General features: G+C 47.6%; 1 protein-coding gene across 4 annotated transcripts in view; it reads left to right on the top strand.

Annotated features, from left to right (window-relative positions):
- COLQ (collagen like tail subunit of asymmetric acetylcholinesterase) overlaps positions 1–12,208 on the top strand; it is a 42,992-nt gene that overhangs the window by 10,568 nt on the left and 20,216 nt on the right. For all 4 annotated transcript variants that reach the window (XR_014556834.1, XM_083705993.1, XM_083705991.1 and 1 more), the window contains exons 3-6: positions 4,297–4,395; positions 6,005–6,049; positions 7,221–7,247; positions 9,649–9,720. Coding sequence is in view for 3 of the 4 variants with exons in the window: in XM_083705993.1 (XP_083562119.1) it covers positions 4,297–4,395; positions 6,005–6,049; positions 7,221–7,247; positions 9,649–9,720 (243 nt within the window). In the remaining variant the exon portion in view is untranslated. The remainder of the gene's footprint in view (positions 1–4,296; positions 4,396–6,004; positions 6,050–7,220; positions 7,248–9,648; positions 9,721–12,208) is intronic.

The following is a 12,208-nucleotide window of genomic DNA, read 5'->3' as shown; positions in this document are numbered from 1 at the left end:
GGGTTATTTGTGGGGCATAGGAATTCGTTCAAATTTTTTTTTTCAAAATATAGTCCCGCCCCCACAAGGTCTGAGGGACAGTAGACCGGCCCCCTGCTGAAAAAGTTTGCTGACCCCTGAACTAAAAAGACAAAGTGTGTTCACACATGCACAGAAAACAGAGAGAGAAAGAGACTTTGCTTTTCCATGGAGTGGGCAAAATGGATCCTCTTTAACTGATATGATTTTACACAGGGTGCTCAAAAAATATGAAGCGATTTAAGCTTACATATGTAGATTTCACAACAAAATCTATAGATCCAGTGCTTGCCAGCACCTCCAAAAACATGAATCCAAGGCACGGATACTTATGGATGTTGTTGATTTTTACATACCTAAATGTTGTTGATTTTTACAACAGAACCAACTAAAAATCCACCAAACACATCTGTAGGCAACGACATGACCTTGGGTGGTATTTTGAGGTGATGCAGTTTTCCAGGCAAGCCGTGTTTACAAAAATTTATATATTAGTGAAAATTATGCATAAAAATGAATATTTTAGTGAAAATAATGAAAGTGCATTATATGAGGGTAAAGTGCTTGCAAAAAAAATGTCTATAATAGTCAAAGCTGCATACAGACATGTGTTTATTGGAATCAGTTACAGATAGGTAGCCGTGTTGGTCTGCCATAGTCAAAACAAAAAAAATTCCTTCCAGTAGCACCTTAAAGACCAACTAAGTTAGTTCTTGGTATGAGCTTTCGTGTGCATGCACACTTCTTCAGATACACTGAAACAGAAGTTTCCAGACCCTTCTATATAGTGAGATCTTCAGATACACTGAAACAGAAGTTTCCAGACCCTTCTATATAGTGGGTCTGGAAACTTCTGTTTCAGTGTATCTGAAGAAGTGTGCATGCACACGAAAGCTTATACCAAGAACTAACTTAGTTGGTCTTTAAGGTGCTACTGGAAGGAATTTTTTTTGTGTTTATTGGAGAAATTCATACTAAAATACGGATGAATGTTAATGAGGATTTTCAAAAAGAAATTTTGCAGATTGCTACAGAAATGTGAAGAGCCAGTTTTAAGATTGGAAAACTGAGGGAACTGAAATAACCAAAGTTGATAGATCCTTCTCCCCTTAGCCAGGCTTCTTGTTTCACACTAATGCTGTACTTACACCCACTGGTGCTAATGCCCTATCATCACCCAGTGAGTGTCATTATCAATCAATCAATCAATCAATCAATCAATCAATCAATATATTGTACCCTACCCACTCTGGGTGTCTTCCAACATAATATAAAAGAACGCAACATAACATCCAATATTAAAAGCTTCCCAAAACAGGGCTGCCTTTGGATGTCATAGAATAATTCATCTCTTTGACATCTATATATAGATACAAGGTACAGGTTTGAGGGTCGGAGGTGGGTCAAAAAATATGCTTCATGTCATGAATACATGTGTACATGTAGCTGCCATATATTATAAAAGCTTATTGTGATTTCTGAGGCTTCCTACGTTCGTAACCCTACCTTCCCTCACCATTCAGTACATGGTCCATAAAAGTTTGACCTAACATACCTAACATGTCACACAACATAGAATTTGTGTTGGTCGTTAGGTTTCTAATGTATAAGGGAGGCATGACATAGACTCAAATTCTGTTGGCACATGGATCTCCAATTATTGGAATACCAAGGTGACCCTGTTTCTTGACAAAATGTTCTGTGAGACAGTTCAGCTCCTGATATATTTTGCACGGTTGCCTATTGGAATTTCCCCCACTCCCTTATATGATATTAGTTTTAATACCTCTAGAGCCGCAAACCTGTTGTGTAATTTCCTGGCAGTCACTTGGCATTTTACTGCAAGTGAAGGCAGATGACAAAGAATTGTACAAAATCAATCTCTCTCCCTTTTATACCACTCACTCAATCAGTCACTCTTGCTGTAACTGCTAGGTCGAAATTTAGAGCGTACATATTGGGAAGAAGTCCAGTAAATGAAGTAATGCCATTCTTCGTAAAATCTGTATAAAGAAGCTGAGAATTTCAAGTCAGACAGCATCATTGAACTTTGTGCCAAGGGTACATAATGTGAAATAAAGCAAATTAAGATGCAACTCAAAAGCTGGCTGCCAAGGGTTTTTGAATGTGGCTGTGGAGTACGTGCCATTGTTGAAGTGGAGAGGGAGGTGGAAGTCTGGGTTTGGCCACCGAGACCATATAACACTGGTCCTGAAAGACCTGCATTGGCTTCCAGTATGTTTCTGAGCACAACTCAAAGTGTTGGCGCTAACCTTTAAAGCCCTAAATGGCCTCAGCCCAGTGTACCTGAAGGAGCGTCTCCACTCCCATTGTTCTGCCTGGACATGAAGGTCCAGCTTTGAGGTTCTTCTGGTGGTTCCCTCACTGCAAAAAGTGAAGCTACAGGGAACCAAGCAGAGGGCCTTCTCGGCAGTGGTGCCCGCCCTGTGGAACGCCCTCCCATCAGATGTCAAGGAAATAAACAAATATCTGACTTTTAGAAGACATCTGAAAGCAACCTTGTTGAGGGAAGTTTTTAATGTTTGATGTTTTATAATGTTTTTAATATTCTGTTGGGAGCCGCCAGAGTGGCTTGGGAAACCCAACCAGATGGGTGGTGGTATAAATAAATAAATAAATTATTGTGTATATATACAGTGGTACCTCGGGTTAAGTACTTAATTCGTTCCAGAGGTCCGTTCTTAACCTGAAACTGTCCTTAACCTGAAGCACCACTTTAGCTAATGGGGCCTCCTGCTGCCGCTGCGCCACAACCGCCCGATTTCTGTTCTCATCCTGAAGCAAAGTTCTTAACCCGAGGTACTATTTCTGGGTTTAGCGGACTCTGTAACCTGAAGAGTCTGTAACCTGAAGCGTATGTAAACTGAGGTACCACTGTGTGTGTGTATGTGTATTTATTAATTTTTCATTAATAACTTTCCAATATGGGCCACATTATTATCATACCAAATCATAATACAATTTATACAGCTAATTATACATTCCAAATTCAACAAATTCGGTGACTTCCCATGTTCTGATCATCCGGAGATAATTATTCCTAAATCCTGCATATAATCTCACATATAATCCAAATACAGCAATTTCGATCTCGATCCTTTCTTCTATTTTTGCAGCCACTGATGTAATAGCTTCACTTGTATTCAAAAAACCCATCTCCATTAACTTGGAAGAGGGATTTAAAGCCTGTAGTTTTCTGTGTAAAATATTTTTTCCTATTATTATTAGTAGTAGTAGTAAGTGGGGTTACATGTAGGCCATCAGAGACCTCCAGTGCACCCACAAAACAACTCAATAGGTGTTCCACCAATGGAGGGGAGAGGGGTAGGTTAGGGGCAGCCTTGAATCCACAGAACCTAAAGTCCCAATTTTACCCTGATGTTCCTGAAGCCACACCAGCTCTGGAAGGGAGGAGAGAAAAAGGAAGGTCTCCCATGTGAGCAGCCATAGCTTGGGATACCATAGAATTTCCATCCGACTGCTCTGCCATTTACCCCACCCAAAAACATTTGAACTTTTACCAACTGAGAGAATGATAATACTGTGGGTTTTCTCCTACCTTTTGAGAGGGTCCTAAACTGCTGTTGGAAATGAGAGATGGAGTAAAGGATGTAATCTTGTGTAGCGATCAAGAGGGAATCCTAAGGGTATGGAGCATAGGATTTTCTGTTGTGTACATTTCAGCTGCAGTACAAAAAGTAGCTAACATAATTATGTAGCACAGCCGGATTTGTATGCGGTCTTCTCGATGAGCAAACACTAGCGGTTCAGCAAACAATAACTTGTGTGGGGGAATGAAAACTAGGTCTTGTGTCCTTTCTTGTTATATATATATATAATTATACGTCCTATAATTGCTATTTGATAGATGGAATAATTTGATTTGGTTTCTGTGTTTATCCACCATCTAATACAACTTCTTCCCCACTGGCTTTGCCAAGGAGCAGAATTTGGCTTCTTTTAGTCATGCAGTATGAATTATTAGGAGAAGCTATTTCTGGGAGCATCTGCTACTTGCAAATTGAGCTAGGAGCAAAATAGCCTTGTCTATTACCTGGGCTGAGGAGGATGAGCCATATAGTACTGGAAAGACTAGTACTGGAGTACTAGTACTCCTTTTGCAACAGTGCTGTATGGAAGATGGAGAAAATCTAGATCAACCTTGCAAGAGAGTGTTTAAAAAATGTGTCCTTGATCAAAGGTTTACTCTTCTGCTGTGGTATTTAGTGATCTCTCTCCCTTTTTAAAACTTCTTAGATGTTGTCTCTGAACCTGAAAAACCTATGTCAAGAGCTTCAGATAATACAGTCTCCATGTGTAGAATCTCTGTGCCCTCCAGGACCTCCTGGGCCACAGGTTAGTACTTCCTTTTAAGGTAAAGGTAAAGGGACCCCTGACCATTAGGTCCAGTCATGGCCGACTCTGGGGTTGCGGCGCTCATCTCGCTTTATTGGCCGAGGGAGCCGGCGTACAGCTTCCAGGTCATGTGGCCAGCATGACTAAGCCGCTTCTGGCGAACCAGAGCAGCGCACGGAAACGCCGTTTACCTTCCTGCCAGAGCGGTACCTATTTATCTACTTGCACTTGAACTGCTAGGTGGGCAGGAGCTGGGACTGAACAATAGGAGCTCACCCCGTCACAGGGATTCGAACCGCCGTCCTTCTGATCGGCAAGTCCTAGGCTCTGTGGTTTAACCCAGAGCACCACCCGCGTCCCAGTACTTCCTTTTAGAACACACCAATTCAGATCCTTTAGACAGGTTCCTCAATCTCTGTTCTTTCCATACAGTTGAGAAGGCCTTCATTCTTCAATACTGTGGCAGGTTAGAACATAACGGCAGCTGGGATTCCTCATCCCCTGTGCAGTATGGTACCTCATTTAAATATGCATTACAAGTGGCTTCTGGATTAGTGATAAATAAACCAAAGCTCATTAACGGCAAGGTGTATTATGTTGCTTCCACTTGAATCCTTTCAGTGTGACGTAAAAGAATGATGAGAAAATTCTTAGTCTCCCAGCCTTTTCGCAGGAGACCAGTTTTTTTGGAATAGCTTATGGAATAGCTTTATTTAGTTTTTTAGTTTTTAAATTTCTATACTGCTTTATATTTTTAATAAAAATCTCAAAGCAGTTTACAGCATATTAAATCAATAAATCAATAACAATAGCCGGATGAGGTTCTTCCAGCCTCATGAGGAGCCGATGATCTGCACACTCAAGTGACCACACCATACAGATGTCTTCATTTGATTTTTTAAAAATTATTTTCATGTATTCCATTTATCAGTTGCCCTATGCTGTAACAACAGTTACCAGGGCAACGTGGAAGATTTTTCTAAAAACCAGTTTTCTTAAAATGGAAAATCAGCAAATGAAACAGCTATTTAAGAAAAAATAGCTTCAAAGCCAAGATTGGGATATTAAATATCATCCAGTATTCAATAATATAGAGAAGGCAAAAGAATATAGAGATTCCAGAAGAAATTTCAGATTTAAAATTGGAGAATAAAACTACAATTCCTAGGACTGTATCAGGTCAGATGGGTGGAATCACATGTTTGATTACTCTCACACCTTCTTTCCTAATATGGAATGACTTTTTTTCAAACTCCATGCTTGCTTTTCCATTATATGCTTCCACCGCTCATCACCTGACCCATCACTGCACCTCATTATCTCCTGCCTAAATGGAACTGTGGTGCGTACAGCTGAAAATTAAATCCAGCTAGGACAGTAGAGACTGACAGATGTGAACCCTCATGAACTGAGCTTCGTGTGAGAACTTCGGTCCTGATCCGAGATGGGCTGAAGAGGCTGAAACATGGTAGAGATCCTTTGCACCAAAAAAAGTAGGAATTACTTTGTCACGACTGACAGGTGAAAGACGCTGGGGCAAGCAGAAGAACAAACAAGGAGTGTTATCAGCAACGTTGAATGTCCCATTTCTTTTCTTTTTTATTTTTAGGGCCCGCAAGGCGTTCCTGGCGTGAAGGGACCAAAGGGGGAAAAAGTAAGTGTCAGGGTTGGTTTTTGAACTGTGATAATTGGTGAGCTTTTGGAGGTATATGCATTAGATGTAAGGACATTTCGGAACTGTAGATTAATTACGAGGACTGGTATCAGGCAAGGTCCCTCCCAGCGATACCCTCGTGGCATCCCCCAGATAGTGTACCAGAGGCTGAGATACAGGGAGTGATGGGCAGTTTAGCATAAGAAAAGCAGATGAAGCAGCTGTTGCAGTCACCCCCAGAGGCATTCTCGGAAAATTAAGATGCTTTGCTTGAATCTTTTTCTAATGTACTGAGCTGAATCCTAGAACAATAGGATCCAGAATGCAGCAGTCTGATTGGTCCGCAGGAGCCACCCAATCCAGCTCCTAGTGGAAGTGAATCAGCGACCTGGTTGGCCTGCAGGAGCAGCCAATCAGGCTCCTGGATAAAGTGAATCAGCAACCTGATTAGCCTGCAGGAACAACCAATCAGGCTTCTGGAGGAAGTGAATCCGTAACCTGATTGGCCTACAGGGGCAGTCCAGAATTAGCCAATCACGCAGGGCCCATTGTGTAAATAATATATATATAGCTAGACGTTTTGGGGAAAGATTCATTCATTGCTACTACAAGCTGAATAAAGAGCATGAATTTCACACTCAACTCTGAGTATATTTCACTTTTTAAAGCAGCATTTATATATAGTTGGGGGGGAGAGTTAAAAATTCCTAAAGGGATGCTGGCATTAGCCCTGGTGTGCCCTCTAGGACCTGAGCACCCAGGAATTTGCCCCATGCTGCCATGCCTGCTGATTCCAGACCTGTAATGTCTGAGTTTACGATGACTGGTGGTATGTTTTTAGTGGCTTCTTGTTTCAAAGCGAAATTTGCAATGTCTCATTGTCTCGTTACCTGCTTTGTGAAGGCTTAGGCTATGAAAAGCAGGATGCGCCTGTTTAGACAGGCCAATAAATGTACATGCCAGCAATCCCCACAAGCCAGAAACTATTGTGCTCCACTTCTAAAGTTTACCACGAAACAAAACTGCACATCTATCCCCATGGCAGTGTTGTTGTAGTTGTTTTTTGCCTGTCACAAAAGATTATCATATGCTACTTGTGACCTGTTTTCTACCTTCTCCCATATTCCTGGGTTATTGGTGTCTCCTACTGATGCATTACTTTATCTTACAGGGGGAGATTGGCAGACCAGGAAGGAAGGTATGAGACAAATCGCATAACACCCTTGTACAGCACTGTGCCCGTTCACATGTTAAAAGAGATTTTTTCCATGTAAGGCCAACTGCAATGGAAAGAGTTTGGGGGGAAGAGGGGCCAAATGGAGCTCTTAGTTTCCTGCCTCTTCCTCCTCTGCAGTCACATAGAATTGTTGCTGCCAGGTAACAGTTGAGGGAAGGAGGTGTCTGAAGGTGTTTGGCTTAGCAGAGTCAATTGACTGGCTCTGTGGCACATCTCTCTCCCTCTTCTGCAGCCTGATGGAATAGCTGCTGGCAAGTGAGCTGCGGCAGAGGAGGAGCCTGATGGAACTGGCTTCCCAGCACTGCCCACAGGGTGGTCCTGCTTCCCATCTCCTTCTGCTTCATGTTGTTTAAACAGAATATTTTTTTACAATCACTGTCATGACTCATCAGTTGATCCCACTTGCCTGCAAAAAATCCCCACACATTGTAAGATTGTAAGATATTTTTTTAGAATTGAAATGCAACAGGCTGTTGGAACTGATGCTACTCAGATGACCACTGTTGTGACGTGGGGTTTGTGATTTCAGCTCTCTTGACATAATATGCTGGAGACAGTTCTCTAGTAACACTTCTTTATTAAAGCAAACAAGACTAAGACTTGAGGAGGGGAGAGCTACATTTATAGGGACAGGGAACAAGCTAGAAAGGATACATTTTGGAGGGAACAATATCAGGCAATCACAGTCCTGCCTTTTGGAGGAAACCAATAAGACAGAGGATCCAAATACAGCAGCTTAAATGAACCAATAGTAGCTGTACCCTCTGGAACCAAAAGGCAGTTACTTTACCCTAATGCAATACAGACAATAATAATACAGATATAAAATCCTTTGACTCAATACACAACAACCACCTAGTGGTGTTGCTTTGGGGAAGACCAGAGGGGCAGTGGCCCTGGGAGCATGGGGGTGCATTTTGCTCCTCCAGGCTCTGTCAGCCCTGTGCCGCTGTGCTCCTGGAGTGCAGGCCTGCCTGCTTTGTGTGGCGAGTTCCCGCCTCCCACCAGTAGAAATAAAGAGACATGACACCATTATTTTCGGTTAATGGGCTAATATTGGCCACAACTTTATTGGTTACAGGTAAAGAGCGGTATTGGCTTAGGCATTGGTCCTATCCGACTATCCTGCTTCAGCCTGATCGCTTGAAGACCGGGAAGGGTTAACACCAGCAGGGGGAGCCCTGCTGATGCACATCAACTAGGGACTCCCCCGGGGTCACCGCTCGGGGGGCGAGCTTTAGGCCTTGGCCTCCATAGGCTTCGGATAAGGCCACGCCCCTTGGAATCCTTTACCGGACTACCCTTCAATATTTGGGGGAGGTGATGGCGCTCCCCCCCACCATATCTACATAACAATACCCCTACCAATGCCTAACCGCCAAAACCAAAGGAGTTGTGACGGTTTGCTACGAGGTAGGCGAAAAACCAAATGGCCAGTGCCAATTTGCCAAGTGGAAAAAATTCCTACCAGGTCCCTCAAGAAGGGAACCTTAAAGTGCAGGAGGGTGGGAAACCTCAGCAGCTGACCGGGACCAAAGAGGGAGATCCTGGGGCTGCGCTTGCCTTAAATGAGGCAAGCCACACACACCCCGAGCCAGCTGATTGGCTGGCTCAGGGGATGATGCGGCCCAAGGATTCCCCTGATCGCGCGGGAGCTGGAAGCCAGCCTCCGCGCTCGTGTTGTGGACGTGAAGCCCGCAACACCACCTCCTCCTGAGGTTGGAAGTGGCTTTGCGACGCTGCAGGGCTGCATAAGGACAGTGCAACAGGCATGCACGCTGAACAGGAAGGGCGAATGCCTGTTGTGCCCTCCTCCTCACACAGCCCTGCGGCATCACAGAGCAGAGTGGGGCTGGCAGGGCAGCGTGAGTGTCAGGTCAGGGGCGCAGCACGGTCCCTCTTTGCTCCAGGGGGTGGGGCGTTGTGGCGGGGGCTGGGCATGGGCTCTGCTCACCCTCCACGCCCCCCCCCCGTGTGCATGGACCACCCCGGAGTGCCCACCCACCCCAGGTGCCAGCAGCACATGCTATTGTCATTTGAAGAGGCTTTACTATACCGTATTGGCCCAAATATAAGCCACACTTTTTCCCCAAATTCCGACAGTGAAAACTGAAAGTGCGGCTTATATTCACAACCTTTATGCTCCCAGCAAAGTGGCGTGGCTCCCCCCAGGAAGCAGCTCATGTATTCTCTCCCCCCCCCCCCATCCTTCAATTGTAAAGGTGTGGCTTATTTGCGGGTGCGGCTTATATTTGGGCCAATACGGTATTCAGACATTAGTGCTACCAATTTTGATGTTATTGCATCTGATTTTTTTCTCTTTCTACTTCCTTCCCCCCATCCCCGGCCTCTTTTTTTGAAGGGCAGACCAGGTCCCCCAGGTGTCCCTGGACTTCCAGGACCTATTGGATGGCCTGGCCCAATAGGACCAAAGGTAAGATTAAGGCACCATTTACTAATGTGGTCAAACCTGTAACGCAAATTACCGTATTTTTCGTCCCATAGGACGCTCCGTCCCATAGGACGCACCTACTTTTTTTGGGGGGGAAATAAAGGAAAAAAATTTTTCCCTTATTTTCCCCCCCAAAAAACCAGGTCGGGGAACAGTGGGATGGCGGTGCTGCGCCTCCCCGCTGTCCCCCGAGCTTGTGGGGCTGGCCCATGTCTGCCTGGCGCGAGGGGCGCTCTGCTTCAGGGCGCCCTGCGCGTTGGGCGGCAGGCTACAGTCCGCAGCATGGGGAACCCTCTGTTTCAGGGCGCCCCACGCGCCCCCCGGGTGCGCAAGGCTGGCCAACACCAGCGCGGAGCACGGGGCGGCCTCCGAAGGGCGCCCCGTGCTCCACGCTGCCAGCTGCCGCCCGCAAGCCTTGCGCTCCCGGGGGGAGATCCCCCGGGTGCGCAAGGCTTGCCGACACCAGCGCGGAGCACGGGGTGTCCTCCGAAGGGCGCCCCGTGCTCCGCGCTGCCAGCTGCCGCCCGCAAGCCTTGCGCTCCCGGGGGGAGATCCCCCGGGTGCGCAAGACTTGCGGACACCTGCGTGGAGCACGGGGCGTCCTCTGGAGGGCACCCCGTGCTCCGCGCTGCAGGCTGCTGCCCGCAAGCATTGCGCTCCCGGTGGGAGATCCCCCGGGTGCGCAAGACTTGCCAACACCAGCGCGGAGCACGGGGTGGCCTCCGAAGGGCGCCCCGTGATCCGTGCTGCACGCTGCCGCCCGCAAGCCTTGCGCTCCCGGGGGGAGATCCCCCGGGTGCGCAAGGCTTGCCGGCACCAGCGCGGAGCACGGGGCGTCCTCCGAAGGGCACCCGTGCTCCGCGCTGCCAGCTGCCGCCCGCAAGCCTTGCGCTCTCGGGGGGAGATCGCCTGGGTGCGCAAGACTTGCCAACACCAGCGCGGAGCACGGGATGGCCTCCGAAGGGCGCCCCGTGCTCCGTGCTGCCGGCTGCCGCCCGCAAGCCTTGCGCTCACGGGGGGGGGATCCCCCGGGTGCGCAAGGCTTGCCGACACCAGCGCGGAGCACGGGGCGGCCTCCGAAGGGTGCCCCGTGCTGCCGCCCGCAAGCCTTCGGCTCCCGGGGGAGATCCCCGGGTGCGCAAGGTTTGCAGACACCTGCGTGGAGCACAGGGCATCCTCTGGATGGCGCCCCGTGCTCCGCGCTGCAGGCTGCCGCCCGCAAGCCTTGCGCGCCCGGGGGGAGATCCCCCGGGTGCGCAAGGCTAGCGGACACCTGCGCGAAGCACTGGGCATCCTCCGGAGGGCGCCCCGTGCTCCGTGCTGCAGGCTGCCGCCCGCAAGCCTTGCGCGCCCGGGGGAACTCCCTCCGGGCGTGCAAGGCTTGCGGATAGCTTCCTGGAGCCTGGAGAGCGAGAGACGTCGGTGCGCACCGACACCTCTCGCTCTCCAGGCTTCAGCGAAAGCCTGCATTCGCCCCATAGGACGCACACACATTTCCCCTTCATTTTTGGAGGGGAAAAAGTGCGTCTTATAGGGCGAAAAATACGGTAAGTTAAATCCATCTTGTCGAATGCAGCCTACTTGCGGTAGAGTGAGCTTGTAAACGATTACACGCCCCTAGGTTCCTAAAGGCATATGGCTTTTGGACCCCAGTGCAATGAAGAGGAAGACTTAGAGCTCAGAAACAGGTTTCCTGAGGTCAGCTCTGTACATGGTTACTCAATCTGGATTTGAATGCTGCACATGTTTCTTGAGCAGTACAGTACTGAAATGTGAAGCCGTCTTTACTTCTGAGCATGCGCAGGGAGTAGGAAAATGTACCACAGAATGATAGTGGGAGTTTAGAGTATGGGAAGATTTTAGAATGGACCATAGTGGTATCCTTGGGGTGATAATATTGTGTGTGTGTGTGTGTGTGTGTGTGTGTGTGTGTGTGTGAGAGAGAGAGAGAGAGAGAGAGAGAGAGAGAGAGAGAGAGAGAGAGAGAATGATGTCTCATAGCCATCATTTGCTATGGACATTTCTCCTCTTAGTTCCCCTGCCTTCTCTTATCATGCCACTTCTCCCATATTCTTTGTTTATTCCTGATAACTCTCTTCCCCATCACTTGGCTACAGGAGTGCCATAATGTTTACATGGAACATCACACACGAACGCCTACACATAGTGTGTGTGATGTCCCTCATCTACATGCAGGTGTGTTTGTGTGTGTGTGTGACATCCCACACACATCCCATGGCCGGTGGCAGCAACTCCTCTTCCTTCTCTCCTCAGCCAGTGAGGCACCCTTTTCCACCCTGCATTCAAGCCCCCCCCTCCCAAAGGGTGTCTTGCTCACTGGCTGTGGAGGGCGGAGCTGAACTGTTTCTCTCTCTGAAACAGCACCGCTGCCGCCTGCCGACTTTTCTCACTGACTTTGTGGGTGCCCGGCCCCAACAAATATATTATTGCGGGTGCAGAAGCACCCACA

Source organism: Podarcis gaigeae (genome assembly GCF_964106915.1).
Source record: "Podarcis gaigeae genome assembly, chromosome: 12".
Lineage (NCBI taxonomy): Eukaryota > Metazoa > Chordata > Lepidosauria > Squamata > Lacertidae > Podarcis > Podarcis gaigeae.
This window is presented reverse-complemented; position numbering and strand designations above follow the sequence as displayed.